Here is a 15,782-nt window from a genome sequence, read left to right as displayed (position 1 = left end):
TCTTAGACTTGAGACTAGGCCTGTTGCAAACAGGCAGTTTATACATCTGGGTGGCTGGCTGACCACATCATCAGGATGGATATCAGTAGGCAGCTACTTTGTGCTTTTGCAAATTTTTCTTTGCTTGATGAATAACAAAATGCTGGAACTTGGATTTCAGCATACCACCACTGCAAGATTCATCCCTCGGCCACGTGTGCTGGTAGAGATCCACAAAGTACCTGTGCGTCGCTACAGGCTCTCTCCAGCTTTTCTTTTGTTTGACCCAGAGCGAGGAGGAAGAATTTTTCGTGCCGATAGCACTTTAAGGCCAATCTCCCCGCTGAGCCACAAGCCAGGGTTTGTTTGCGATGGGTACTCTGTGGACTGCACTCAGCGCAGCAGCTGAAGGGGAGTCAGAAGAATGGCTGGCTGGGGAGATCAGATTAAAGAGAAAAGCAAGGCTTTACAGCCTTTTTTTTTTTTTTTAAATCTTAATGCATTTCACCGTTTCATCCCGCTTTTTCAGGCAAGGGTGAGCAGAAACCTTTTCCCCATTCAAAAGCCAGGCTGTCGTTTTCACCAAAGGGGTGAAAGGGTTTGTAGGGAATCACCTGAATTCTTAGAGGATGATCTGTGCTTTTTGCTTGTTTCAGCACACAAGAAAATAGTGTTGGTTTTTTTTTCTGTTTTAAATGATGTGCTTATCTAGCAGCAGCTAATAGCATCCTGGTGGGTGGGGGAGCCCTGTGAGTGCCGGAGCATTGCTCTTCACTGTTACAGGAAAACTTTGATGGCGGGAGTGCAAAACAGCTGCATAGCTCGAATGCCATGCATTAGCAGCACGTGGTGGCAGAGAGCAAATTGTCCGGGAGTTTTGGGTGGTTGTGCACTAGAAAAGTGGAGGTTGGCCTTAAATGCCTCAGTCTGGAGGTATCGAGAGTGGCAAAAATTCCCTTTAAAAAGTTATTTTCCCAGTCAGTCTTGAGATCTTTGCAGAAACTTTCACCAAGCAATCCATTCCAGATTTTGGCGTTCATCCTTTCTCTTCCCTGTGCTCATGCTGAGCAGATGAGCGCAATGGCCAGACCTAAAATGAAGAGCATCTACAGTCTGATCTCATCCTCCCTTGTTGCCTTTGGCTGGAGAGGAGGAGGAGCTTTGAAATCGGATTATTACTTCGAGCCTCTTGGCTTTGGAGCTACAGACTGTTCACCACGTTGCCAATGGGCTTAAAAGCTTAGCAGAACTCCCACTAGGTGCCCAGGAAGCCTCTTACCCTAGGAGACGGTGACATCGCAGGATCAGCTGTTCTTTATTTATCGTGCAGCCGAATCGTCCGGGGAGGTGCCATAGGCAGCCTGGCAATGTTGTTTCCAGAAACATTGTCAAGAGCAGGTAGCTGTGCTGGCACTGTTCCTGCCTACCTCATTTCACTCAGCCAAGGCACGGTGTCAAACAGTTACTAAAATTTTTAGTCTTTAGACACTGGTAGTACTTAGTAAATGGGGACACTAAATCCAGCGTTTATGGAGAGAGGGGGTCAGGGGTGTCTAAAACATCCCATTTGGGGGAATTCTAAGCAAAAAACAGTAAAGTCTACAAGTAAGTTAACAATCTGAATGCGTGTGTTGTTCCGTACCTGTGCAGTTACCAGGAGAGAGTCTTTAGGCAGTAACAAATGGTGCCTTTCTTACAGAGAGGCAAACAGGATGCAATTCGAGTGGACTCGGTTTCCTCTCATGCTGTTGTATCTGGAGGTTATTTTCAGCTAGAGGAGTTGAACTTGTGGCTTGGGCAGTAGTGGTCAGCTACGATGTGGGAGCGTTTTGTGTTCTGTGGGGTTTGCTTGGCGGTTGTTTTTGTTTTGTTTTGTTTGAGGGCATGACCCCAGTACTGTTCCCGTAAAGGCACAGATCTCTGATTAGAAATTTAAGCATCCTGGTGTTGAGCTTGCTTTTCTTAATTGCCCTTTATGGGCCTCTTGGAAGTCTTCTGTAGGGTCTGCAAACCACAGGCTGGTGACCATTTGTTCTACTAGGGCTGAAATCCGTCTCTTCACAATGCTAAAGCCAGTTTGGTGCCCTGTGTGATGCTTGCCCCTCAGCCAGCATAACTGGCTTATAGTAAATTATGTAGATTATCTGCTCCGAAGGAAGAGGGGATTATTTTGAAAAGGAGAAACGATCCTGTGGAGGAAAATAGCACAATCTCCAAATGCGTTGGCTGCTAATAAAACTGATCAAAAAGAAAGATGGCAGTGGCATCAAGTGTCAGACCTTATGGGCTCTCTCTTAGCTTCGCTGCTGAATGAAATGTGTCCCTGGTAAGGACGCTGGGCTTTGTGTTAGTTTCTCCATCTGTAAAATTGCTCTGTATGTGGGTGTGTGCCTCCCTTTCCTTCACAGGTGCTGTAAAGCTTTATTAAATGTTTTTAAAATGCTTTGATGCTCTAGGATGAAAGCTCCTCTGGAGGCATAAAGTACTAATGTGTAACTATTAAGCAGAAACTAATCACTTGTTACTCCAGACCTTCAGATGTACCCTGTCCATCTGAAAAGGTACTTTGTAGGGGGAAGAAACCAAATGAGCAGCAGTTGTACATCATAGAAGTGCTGACAGTGCATAAAACTCACAACGAATGTAGTTCTTGTCCCAAATCAGTTACCCTGCAGGCAAGGTGAGCTATAAGGAGAGGAAAGTGTTATTATTAACAGTAGGCTGCTGGGCTGTGAGGGAGACCAGACTGATCGTTCTGAAATCTCTTTTCAGTACAGTTTAGCCACCCAGTGTGAGCTGCTCATATTTGTTTGTATTGTGTGGCAGTGAAAAATCCCAGTTGCAGAGCAAGCTGCAGTGCCCTGTGCAAACAGGGGGGAGGGTCCCAGTCCCCAAGGGGGATCAGAGGCAGCAGGTTGGCATGGAGTACAAGATGACACCACCATTCTGGGGCTGCGGCATAGCTGATAGCTTGGTAGTGGTCTCGGGTCACCAGCACTCTAGTGCTCATCCCAGATTTTTAAGCATCCTGATAGAAAGGCTAAAGGACAAAACCAGGGTATGTCTGAAAACCAAACCTAGAAAGCTGTAGCCTGACCAGAAATGCTCATCGAAATTGGAAAGGGTTTGTATTTTGAAACCTACTTGGGCTGAAGTGAGGAGAATACAGTGTTTATGCAGCCCTGTCCTTAGCCGAAGGGAGCTGCTAGGGGAAAAGGAAGATTACGGCTACCTACTGCCCTGCCAGCACCCTGGGATTTGGTCTTTGCAAGGAGCCGTAATGTGGAGGCAATACGAGAAATTCTCCCTGGCTTTCTGTTTATAACCATCTCCCTAGAATAAAGCTGTCATCTCACACCTCTGCTTGGCCCTGGCGTAACATTATGCTCCTATTTACAAGGGGCTTGAAATAGCCTTCAAAGCCTGCTTACAGAAAGGCAAGGGAGGAACGTAGTGAGGTCTCTGAAGGCACTGGCAGACAGTAAGGACTGACCTAAGAAAGAGGAAAACCTCTGCTGCTCCTGCCTTATCCTCCCTAAAGTATAATCCCTTTCTAGCAGGGCAGTTCTTCTCAATCAGGTGTGTGCTTTTCACCATGATGTCTCAGATAAGAGGCTGCTTGCAGTGCCAAGTATCATTGAATCCCCTCACTTTGCACCCCTGAAGCTACCATAGAAGACCAGCTTGGCTTGTGGTCCCCTGGGGACAAGCAGAAGACAATGTTTCCCTGAGGGGAGCTGCCAACCCTCTCCCCAAGATACAAATACAGACTGGAGGAGCCAGGGGCAATTTTTGCTCAGGAATCTGTACAGCCCTGGGGCATTGCAGAGAGGGAGCCATGCAAGTTTCTGCAGCATCTTTGTCCCCGGGACTGGTGAGGCTGGGAGTGTAATCTCCTCTCAAATATTTGGATAATGGATGGTGCCTCCAGCCAGCTGCTGAAATTAAGATAATGTGGCTGGGAGACTCCATCAGGACCAGAAACCGTAGCTGCTTTACTGAAGCGGTCTAAACCCACTGCTGTGTGCACTCCTGGGGCAGAGTGCAACACCCTCTCTGTCACCCCAGGTTGGCAGCCTCAACAGGGTCCATATTTTGAGCACTATTTCCATACAACGGCAGCAATCGCATCCGACGAGTGCATGGTACTGGGCTGCAGAAGAGGATCTGGCTGCGGAGGGGGGATTTGTAGGCAAGCTCAGTACACTGCAGGGGCCAAGCACCATGGATAGACCAACAGGATCGCTATGCGGCAGACACAGGAAGCAGCCTGTGATGTAGCTGAAGCCTGTCACCTCAGCCTTGGGACAGCATCCTGGTAGTCATTGCATTAACCTCTTGCTGCCATTTCAGGCAGATCAGTTGGGTGCCCATCACACCAAAAGGAGGGCATCGTACTCTTCTTTTCAGGATGCCTTGAGGAGGGACAGTGGGTCCTTCCCAGAGCCCCTGCATCCTGCATATTGAGCCGCTGCTTCTTCAGGGACAGCAGGGATACATGGTGCTTGTTGGAAGTGCTTCAGACCTGCACCTGACTTCTCCTCTCCTTGCACCATCTAGGTGACTGTACCCTTCTTCTTTTCACACTTTCCGAAAGCTGTGAATTTGCTAGACTCTGGGTACCAGCCCTCGTTTAATTATCTGTGAGGGGAAGAGGACGTCCTGGCTTCGTTTAGCAGCAATGCAGAAATTTCAGCGCACGAGTTGGGGCTGGCTCAGCTCGGCCCACACGGGTGGCTTTCGGTGATCTGCTAAACCCTTCAGCAAAAGCCTGTTGAGTCACTTGGGAGCATTGCCGTGGAAAGCTGATAACGGCAGCCGTATAGAAATAGAGCTGAGGGGATTGGGCTTTTAAACTGGTGGCTAACTTGGACGAGGCTTAGCCATGCTTAAACTGTTTATGTCCACCAGATCCAGCCATGGATGATTCAGCTCCAGCGCAGAGCTGAAACCCATGGCCCTGCACCTCCACGCCCAGCCGTGCCACGACACGTGCCGGACCTCCCTGCGATTTTGGAGCCCGTCTTCCGAAACCGGGAGCTCGGTGAGGCCATCCCTCCCCAGCAGCGTGCTGGGAGCTGGAGCCCACCCTGCTGGCTCCTTTCCCAGGGAGCAGAGGGCCAGGTTCGTGGCCTCTCGCCCGGCCCCGCTCACCCCGCTGCGGGCCAGCGCGCCTCCCGGGCGAGGTGGTCACCCTTGCTCCTGCGGCCGCCTTTTCCCAACAGCCACTGCATGACTCAGAGGGGATTTAGTCGGGGCTGGGGGAGGGAAAGACGTTAAACAGGCTTTTCCCTAATGAGGTGTGACGCCAGCTGGAGAGGGGGAGAATCCTGCTTTTCTCCTGTCTGTTGCTCTCTCTCCAGCTACGGGAGGAGGAGGAGATGTGTGTGTCCCCCCCCCCCTTCCTCCGCTGATTTGCTGCCTCTTCTGTTTCCTTTCTGTTCTGTCCCCAAAGCGTTTTGGCAAGGTTCAGATTTCTGCGCTCACAGCTCAGTGCTCAAAGAGAAAGGGGAAAAACAAAAGGGTTGCAGGCGCCGGGGGGAGGGATGGTGGCGGGGAGGAAGCCCAGGCGCTTGCCCTGGCCTGGCCAGAGCACGGGGACTGGTGCCCAGGGGCAGGCCTTGCCCTCAGGACCCAGGGCTTGGTGGCCTCTTTCTCCTGGGAGTCCTTTGCCCACCTCTGCTCCATGCCACTCTGCCGACTGCTGTTGGAGGGAGGACTGGAAAAGCCAGGTTTCTTCCTCCTCCTACACAGTCTGGGCTGGGAACCCAAGAGGATCCCAACTCTTTGTTCGTGGTCCTGAGATGTAGAGATCTGCATCGTGTCATGCTCTTTGGCATTCCCATCTTACCCTGGGCATGTGGGAAAAATTCAGCATTTAGACCTTTTTTGGGGTAGAAAGCCAGAGAACTGCGTGTGGATAGAAAATGGCAGCACTGATTTGAATGGGACCATGGGACCCATCTCTGGGAAATGACAGCACCTCTCTGCTCCTGTCCTGTCACAAGTAGCACCCCAAGAGAAGTAGACTAAAGCTTGACAGGGCAGTGTGTCAGCACCATTTTCTAAGACAATTAACCACCCCCAGCCAAATAATGACCCAGAGGTGGCCAAGGGGAGGCAGCTGAGGCCACTCCACCCTGTGTCCATCCTCGCCCAGCGCCTGAGGCATGTCCCCTATCTCCCCCAGCGACCTGCGGGCTCCCAAAATGTAAAGGTCACCGCCGGGCCTGGAAAACAATCATTGGTGATACAGGGCTATCTGAGGGGATTGTGGCTGCTGTTTAATGAGTGCTAGTCAAACAGCAGGCTGAAAGGGCTCACGGGAAGCAATTTAAATATCCCTTCGTACAAAAGACTGTCACATCCTGGCAAAGGCAGGCTGGTGACTGACGGCTTTAGTGCACAAATGTACTGTGGGTGAGGGAAAGGGGGAGGGATATCCTGAACTGGAGGCTCACTGTTTTCCCCTTTATTCTCTTTCCTTGTGTGTCATTTTTCACAAGTTCATTGTGATAACTTATTTGAACATAAGCGGGGATGCTTTAGCACATCATAGATGTTTTTCCCCCCTCTGTCGGGTATGTTTTGTTAGAGTGCAGATGACCACCAAAGTCCTTTACAAACAAAAGAAGTCAATGCCTCCAAAATACTATCTGCTTACCGAGCGAATTCACTTGGTAATTATTATTTACATAGCATGATTGCTGTTTATATAGCAATAACATCACTCTACCTAAGCGATGGCAAGCAGTAACTGTAGTTTTTGCATTAACTTCTCGTTAGGCAGGGTAGTCCTCTAAAGGCTAGGACTGAGATTTTTGGGACTTTCCCTACCTCTGTGGCAGAGATGCTGTGTCAGGGTTGGGCTGCCCCTTGTCCTTTCTCTGCCTTAAGTTTTCCCATATAATAGATGTGTTTAATACATGCTTCACAGGGCAGGTGCCAGGCTTCTGGTTATGAATTGCTCTGGGTACTATGCGAGAGGTAAATAAGAGTGGTGTTGATAATGAATATATGCCATTAATATGTTTCCAATAAAAAAAAAAACTACAAGCAGCATTTAATCTGCAATCTATTATCAATAATTTTATTACCGCAGTTACTGCAGTCTAATAAAAAAGCACTTTCCCTTCTTTATTGGGTAAGTGCCAAAACGTTTATCCTTTATTCTCTGGCCATTAACCTTTATTCTGTAGCCATTAGCTTAGCCGTTTGTGTAACAGTCTGTGGAGTAACATTCAAGTAGGAATTTGTATTCAATCCATTATTTACTCTGAATCTCAAAAATAATAGCTTCTTATGGCTATGTTGTTTATCCATATTAAATCTTATTATGAAGGTAACTGCTGATGATCACACTTATAGGAAGTGGATTTTCTAACCATGAGTGATTCTTCTGGAATATGAATAAAACTGTAGCTACTCTATGAGCATTATGAAAAATGAAAAGCTTGAAATTGCTAACTGAAAAACACAAACTTTGCATAACTTTGAATAACTACATTTCAGAAGTTTATCCTTTTTATTGATGAGTTTCTGCATCACACCTATATACAAACTCTTGTGCTGAAATAAGCTGTAATACTCTCCACTGCTCTGTGAAGGGTTGAGGCTCTGGGGCCAGGTCATGAGGTCTGACATCCCTCCACCCTTTCTCTCTCTGTTATTGAAAAAAAAAATGAAGAGAAATAAGTTAAAAGCAGGCATTTTGATCATTTCCTTGAGGCACTTGCTTGCTAGCTTTCACCCATTTCTGCATACCCATCTAAATTTGTGCTTCTCCGTGTGAGTGGCTTTTTGGGACACACTTTCTGAGCAAATCTTTTAAATGAACTCACTAGTTGCCGTAAGTGGGAAAACAAAGGAGAACGAAACTGTTGGCTCCTGCCTGTCAGCTGAACACAGCAGAAATCATGGGTTTCTTATTAGGCTGTAGTATCTTAACCTCACTGAACCATATTTTTCTGTTTACAGACAAAAGCTGGAGAGTGTTATTGAGTAAAAGCTTTTCAAGGTCTCCCCATAAACTCTTGTGGTGAGGAGGCAATAGCAGTATTTTTAACGATGGGGAAGGTCGGCTTACCCAGCGTATGCCCTGCTGCTGTGCGTGTACTTTAGGCTGCTTGGCTCTTTTTGGTCCTAATAAACTAACAGCATATTCTAAGGAATTAGTTTGATGGGTGGCATTTTTTTTCTCTTCTTTCTGCTCATTAGGAACTGGAAGCTGCTCTTCACAGGGATGATGTGGAGTTTATCAGCGACCTGATCGCCTGCCTTCTTCAAGGTTGCTATCAGCGCAGGGACATCACGTGAGTAACCTCGCTCTGTGGCTTAAGCGCTTTGCAAGGGGAGCTAATTAACACAGTCGCGGGGATGTTTCACAGCTTTGGAGTGATGACATAGCAGTGATCAGCAGTCACCAGCAATCAGGCCAGATTCTTTACTAAGTGGAAGGGAATTCCAGCTCTTCCAAGGCTGAGTTGCAGGTTTTCAATTTTACAGGCACGTTGTTAAGCAAACTTCTTCAAGAGAAAAAAAAAATATCGTATCTCATGCAAACCTGTTTGATGCTCTGATGTAGCACTAATGCACACTCACAACTGCTCTTATGCTCTGAACTCTATTTGGTCGATTTAGTGATGCCACAGTAAGAGTTCAAATTATCATGTCTTCAACATTTTATGTATGTTGTGTGGAATAACACTTGCTGCTGTGCAGCCACCTCACGTGTGTAGAAGTTCTCTCTGCTTTACAGAGAGACAACTGTAGTTATTTTTTTTTGGAAATAAGAGGAGCATTGAAAACAGTTCAGTTGCAGGACACTGTAAAGTGCTTTAACATGTTCTCTTGATGTTTCAGCATCCAGAGACACTTTGTTAGTGTCCACCTAAGTAGCTTCCCAAAATGAGACATTTGTAAACATCATTCTTTAGAGGGTCACTGCTCACACAGTGCAACGTGCTTCCAGTGATAACAAAGGCCTGTTGCGGTGCTTTTTATTTGTTCTTCTCCTGTGAATCATGTTAATAGCAAAGCATAACTGGGGAGATGAAGACAGCTTGGCAACAGTTGCTGTTGCTTAGAAGAGGTGTTAAACAATTCTGCTGTGTAACATTCCCCTGTTGTGCTGGTACGTAGATGTAACCATAGGTGCTTGCACTGAAAATGCTATTTGGAATTAACTGATGATATTGAAGCAAAAAAGATATCTGCCAATTAGGTAGTTTCTCTTGCACTGATGTGTTGACAGTCATCCTGAGTGTATATCGGGGCCTGAACCAGGCAGCTGCACTGCATTTAGTGTCTGTGAATTAAATTGATGTGATGAGAACCTTGACTGTAAAGTGATGCATCATGATATATACAATCATGTATATGCCTTCTTCAATGAGATAGCCACAGAGCAATACAAACCTGCTTATAAACATGCTGAGTTTGTTTCTTCATACTGGAAACCCCAGAAAGGTAGTGGTTTAAGTGTTTTCCCAACCTTAACCAGCCAGCTCACCCTTGTAGAAGCTTTGTATTCAAATTTGATAAATTCGGCATTCTGAGATTCTCCTTAACTCTTGAGATTTAGGACTGTCCACTTAGCAGTTGCACTGTTTAATTGCCTCCCCTTTCTCAGCTGTTTTAATTAAGAAAAATGAGGCGTGAATCATGAGTGAGTTGTTAGGCATTGGCAAGTTGTTTGTCTTTTGGGGAAGTTTGCACACATACGTGTGTATGTGCTCATGCACAGCAACATGACTCACCCAGCAGCTCCAGCAGTGTGTTGTTATTCAATATTGTGTGTAGGACCCGGTTTGTGTGTGTAAATACAGCCTTGGTTAGCAATGAGGTGCAAAAGATACAAGGAGATAATGTCACTGCAGAAGGAAGAGGCAGTAACCCAAGCATGTTTCTGTGCAGCCTAGGCAGTGTGCGTGCAACGTAGCTAAGTACCCACAGAGCAGTTGCTGTGTGACGGTACGGAGAACTTTAAGCCTTACCCAAAAAGTTGTGCTAGGAAAGGCATGAGGGTCCCTGAAGGCCAAACCAGCAAAAGCCTTACAACAACACCTCCTGCAGAAGGGGACAAACCCATGGCTGGGGGAGTAATGAGAAGAGTGTTTTCCCCAGAGAAGATGGGAAAGGAGCAGAGCAGGAGCAATGTGGTGGGAATGGCTGAAGGAATGTATTAAGGAAACTGTCTGGAGCTACTGGGACTTTGGGGAGGTGGGTTTGGAAGCCCTGCGATGGAAGCAATAGGAGGGGTACCTGGAAACGGAAGGAAAGGTGTCATATGCAGAGGGATGGTATGAAAGAAGTAGTATTAAGATTTGGTCTGAATCTTAATCCTAGCGTAGTTAGTCTAAGCTTAGACTAATTGTTAGTCAGAAATCTGTAGATAAATGAAAGTGAAAATGGTGGCATGGTTATGCTTCTCAGAAACATACTTATCCAGCTGTTCATGCTTACACGACCAACTATGGAGTATTTATCCAAAAAGTGCACTCTTGAAGCCTAAAATTCTCACTGTTCCTTACACATTTATTTCTAACACCTTTGTTCCCTCTATGCTGAGCTCAAGAGCCTTGGCTCATGTACAGCTTTCCCACTCTTAAATTTTTCCTCCTTTAATGGCAAGCAGTTGAACTTCTAATTGAGCTTCAAGTGAGTGCTCAGTGGACAAGGATGTGCAAATGTAAGAGGCAGAATTTGTGTGGAAGATGTGTTTAAATCTGGCTTTTTTGTTTTTTTTTTTTTTTTTTAATGGGCCAGGACTCAATGTATTTTTCTGTTGCAAACAGTAGGTATTTGTTTTGCGTGGGAAAAATCAGCAATCACAGACCATCACAGTGGCATTACAAGAGCAATTTCTACAGTCATTTGTGCTCTGTATCCTTATGCTGAGGCTGTGAGCTGTTAATCTCTAGGCTGTAAACTTTGTTCCTTGTTGCACCTAGGAGGGGAAGGAAGGAGCTTGTTCTCGTTCTTGGTTTCAGGCTGGGGCACTGAGGCTTAAGCACAAGATGCTTAACATAACTTCCATATAAAATACAATTTAACTACTTCTCAGAGGGTTTTTGAGTTTTAATTAGTTTTGTGTAGCGTCTTACCTCTTTGATGGCCAAAATGTTATCTATGTTTTCTCACAGTCTGTCTGAGGGTAGATTGCAGTTCTTGTCACATCTGTTTTGACGGCATGCAGAACTTACGGCTGAGCTGGGTTGCCTGGCTTTAATCATGCATCATAAAGGGGTATAAAACTGTCACATACCTTTGCTAATTATAATGTGCTCTCAAGTAATTTTGGAAGTGGAACCTAGCTGTGAGAGCCCTTCTAATACACAATTTAACATACTTTAATTTGATTTGCTTATTACTTGGAAAAAAAATATTAATAATTCTATAGGGTTCTGTGATTCTTGGTTTTGAAGTAGAGCAGTATAGTTTGCAGCTTTGCCTTGGTTTTGATATTCTTTGACAGACTTATTTAAAAGGAATTACGTACAGGAGAGACACTTTTTTACCTTGCTTGATGGTTAAGGAGTCCTGACTGTCTGCTTAGAACTTTATTTGAGTTATGGATATCTTCTTTTAACTACTGAGATTCTTTAATGAGATGCCACATGTTATTCTCCAAATTGTTACCTATCATAATGACAGCAGCTAGGAGCACCCTTTGTTGACCTGATTCTTGGTGTGTTAAGCACTGTAGAAGTATAGAACCAAAAGATGGTAGTCTGCATTTCTGGTTTCCCCCATCTTTAACGATGACCCAGTGGCTGTTCTTGTCTGGCACTGGGTGGTCAGAAGACTTGGCCAGAACAGTTTCCCTTTTGCTCTCTTCATTCCGATCAAAATAATTTCGTGCCATGATCTGCAGCTTTTGTTGTTTTTTTCTTTTTTCAAATGTCCTTTGTAGTATTCATATACCATCCCTATTGTTTAACTACTAACCACATAATAACTAATACCCTTGAAGCTTTTTCTACAATCTCTCTGCTCAGTTTTATGCTATAGGCATAATTTGGTTTGATGTCAGTGAGTTTACCCATACATTTTCCAACCTCTAGCTCTTAAGCACAGACTTGGAAGCGTGTGTTTTCTTTTAATTGTTTCAAAATGCAGCTGCCTGGAAAGTGGGGAGTGACAAGGGAGAGAAGTCTCCATAGAATTTTGGGTTTATACACAAATTTTTTAAGCAGTTTGAAAAAACGCTCACGCTTGCTTCAGAATTTCTCTGATATAAATTGGGCAGCTGCATAGTCCCTAGGGGCTGCCACTTTAATTCCAGCAGGAAATGCGACTTGATGACTTGTATCAAGACAGGAAGATCAGAGCTTCAGCTAACGGCAAAGGCCACAGCAGGAGCCTTCTGCAGCTGTTTTTAAGTAAGAAGTGATGGTGTGACATGGATGTGTACACTCAACTAAAATAATCCAGAAAAGCTCCTGCTGTTCAGCATGTCTTTGGGTGAAACTCATTCTTCACTGTTCTGTTATTGTATTTTTGCTATTTTTTAATGTGATGGCATAAAAAGTTTCAGTGACTTTATCATACTTCTCATTGGGAAATGTTTTGTATGCTGCTATTGTCTCTTGAAAAAACATTAATTACTTTTTCTTATAACATGTTTCACTTTTTATTTTTTTCAACATAGACAAAGGTGCCAGAAAGTGAGGAACAAAACAATCTCTCTTCTCTTGCCCATGCCCCATGAGAATTTGCTTCTTTTATCTCAGGAGATTGGCCCATCGCTGGAGCTGAAAACCATCTAATTGACTTTCATGGCATCACAGAAGGCATTTGCTTACTTGGGGACCTCAATTATTTTTTTTCTTGTCATTTCTTCCCTGGGATGTTTTCTTCCCTGGGATGTTTTCTTCCCAAGTGGACCATCTCTTTTGTGCCTACCTTAGGCTCTTTCTGGATCCGTAAACTAACCTTGCAGTCTTTGGCCTGTAGTTTGTGCTTGTTTTGCTCTAATGTAAATACCAAGAGGACATTCCTTAACTCCTTCCCCACCCCCATTTGACTTAATTATTTCTCTCCTATCCTTAGTTCTGGTGTTGAGAAATATTCCCAGTATGACCCCTGAAGAACTGTATTCCCTATCTGTCGAATTGCCAATCCAGAACACTGCCTCTGTTCTGCTTGCTTTCTAATGCTTGTTCTCTAATCACTTATTTGAGTGATCATTAGAAAGAGAGAAGGGATAATCTGAAATCTGCCAACCCGTCCAGGCAGAATGCCTGTTTTTGAGGACTGTGTTTAAAGCTCTAACTATTTCGCTTCCTGCTTCTACTTTGTCACTTTTGCCCATCGCTGGGGAACAGTACCTTTTGGGAAGAGTTTTAAGATCCAATGCCTGTGTTTGTGCCAGTGACCTTGATTATAACTGTTTCAGTGGCCCAGTCACAAACCACCTCACTAACTCAGAATCATATTCATGAATGCTAAGTGAATATCAACAAGATCAGCATTATTTACAGTCTGACTTTTAACAAGTGCTGCCTTGCATACATCATGGAGATTGGTGGATGGCCTCTCGAATCGACCCAGTATCATCAGTGCAGGAGATATCTTGAGGGGGCGAGGGAGATGGAGTGGCTGCATTGCTCATCTTGAATCTAATATTAATATTTATTATAATAATAGCCAAGCCATGCAAGGTGAGCCTTTTAAAGGGTAAAAAGTGAAAATGAGGCAGCTGGCAGGTGTTGGGAAAGGAAGGATGAGATTACAGCAGTAAAATAACACGGTCATTCAGAGATTAATGAGTAGCACAGTGGAATAAAATTATAGAGTTCAAGTATAAATAAAGCTAAGTAAATGTCTTTGATTCTCAGATGGATAGAATGAATCTTTAAAGAAGAATTTGAAGAAAAGTTGGTGGCATGTTCTGGAAGTGCTATTCCATGGGTGGGGGGGGGAGAATAAAGAATGAAAATGGAATAAAAGACAGTGTTGTGTGTGTGAAAGCTCTCTGTTATTGTCAGGATGGATGGATGAGAGACAAATAGATTGGATAGCTGGGGAGAGGGAGTTATGCAGAACATGGACAGGAAAGAATATGTGGCTAAACTTAAAAGGACGAATGAAGAACAGTCAGTGAAGGGTCTTGGAGCCTGCAGTGATGTCGTCATGCTGCTGTCATTGTGCAAATATGAAACGGACAGCTGTATGTTTAAGTTCTTGATGCTGCAAACTAAATACCCTTGACAAGAGGAAGAAAGCAATGACAAAAGGAAATTGAGAAAGCATGTGAAAACATCTGCTGCTTAGGCAGAAGGGAAAAGACAAAAAGGATGATGGAAAAAGAGGGACAAGATGTGGAAGTCTTCTCCACGTGAAACCTTTGCCCTCGCTTTGTGCACAGGTGTTTTTGCAGACCACCTCCCAGTACCTCAGTCAGGTTCTGAAAACAGTCTTTAGCCCAAAGTTGAATATTGGAGGAGCTCTGTGATTATTTTCTTGGAGGCTTTTAACCTCAGTGAGCTTGATGAGCAGCTGGGGTGGGTGTTGCCTCGCTGTGAAGCTGCTACAGTGATTTGATGTGTCACATCAAGTCTCTGTTCCAAGTCATCTATGCTTTTAGTTTTATCTTATTTTATCTTCCATCCTTGCTCAGTTCTCTTCTGGCTCAAGCAGTGTAGTAGCTGAAACTTTGGAGACAAGAAGAGGAAAAACCCATTCTGAAACAAATCCTGAATGGGTTTTCTTAAGGACCCACTTGTTTATCTGTAAAAGCTTGTTGTTACTTATTGTCCCCCAAAATACTTAATCTGTTTGGCTGGTTCTAGGAAATGGATTTAAGCTTGTTTGCTACAAGGCAACCCCATGCTATAGGAAATTTCGCCTCCAAAGAGTCTCTCTTCTCCTACAATAAGCATATTTTTTTATGAGCAGCAAGGCAAATAATATTTTTTTTTCCTATGGATTTGTGCCATAACACACACGTCTTATTTCCCCATCATCATCGTCACAATAACTCCAGCTTCTTCCCCACAGTGCTCCATCATTGCTGTAACACCCTAAACTCCTCTCTACAATCCCTAAACAATCCGAAGAGCTTATGGTGCAGCAGTACTGTTGTGTTTCCTTATGCCTATGAATTGGGAGCATGCTTTCTGTTGATGGGCACTAAGAATAAACAATGCAGCATTAAGCTGGCTTCACTTGTTCTTCAAGGATCCAGGAATGAATAGTAAGTAATGATCCTCTTACAGTCTGAATGTGGAGCACAGTGAGCCTTATTCTTATTTGCTCTTTCAGAATATAGGAGATGTATTTGGGTTGGTCTTAAGGTAATCAGCTCCAGCTCCAAGGAGTTGATCTGCATTTCTTTGGAAAGAGTGTCACCATCAAGTAACAGTTGTAGAAAGAAAGAAGTATACAGATAAAAAAAGTAGCAAGCACAAACTGAAACATGGTTGGGTGCAGATGAAGGTAACTGGTAGGAGAAGAGAAATCACAAATGGACCAAAGCCATTGCTGTGATATCAAGTCAGCAGGTGGAAGTCAGGTTTTAGGTATGTTCCTTTATCCTGGACCATCCAGAAGGCTGTGTTCATCCCTCCTGAGACAGAAACTACTATGGCTTTGTCTTCATTTCATAACCTCTGGAGTGGCTTGTTGGGTATACACAGTGTTGTCAAGATCAAACACAGTAAGACGCAAAAAGGAGGAAATAGCTTGATGTCTTAAGAGTCAAAGCATGCACGTAGAAGCAGTGCAGTAAGAGCAGACTGTAACAGCAATTCTCACATGTAATTGTGTCTGTGTGGCAGCAGAGATCCTTTCCTTAAGGA

General features: G+C 44.5%; 1 protein-coding gene across 2 annotated transcripts in view; it reads left to right on the top strand.

Moving 5' to 3' along the window:
* Positions 1-15,782, top strand: part of CECR2 (CECR2 histone acetyl-lysine reader) — a 92,799-nt gene that overhangs the window by 39,348 nt on the left and 37,669 nt on the right. For both annotated transcript variants that reach the window (XM_084282193.1, XM_084282192.1), the window contains exon 2: positions 8,197-8,291. In XM_084282193.1, coding sequence (XP_084138319.1) covers positions 8,197-8,291 — 95 coding nt within the window. The remainder of the gene's footprint in view (positions 1-8,196; positions 8,292-15,782) is intronic.

Source organism: Netta rufina (genome assembly GCF_964035555.1).
Source record: "Netta rufina genome assembly, chromosome: 1".
Lineage (NCBI taxonomy): Eukaryota > Metazoa > Chordata > Aves > Anseriformes > Anatidae > Netta > Netta rufina.
Note: the sequence above shows the minus strand (reverse complement) of the source record. Positions and strands in the feature narration are given on the sequence as shown.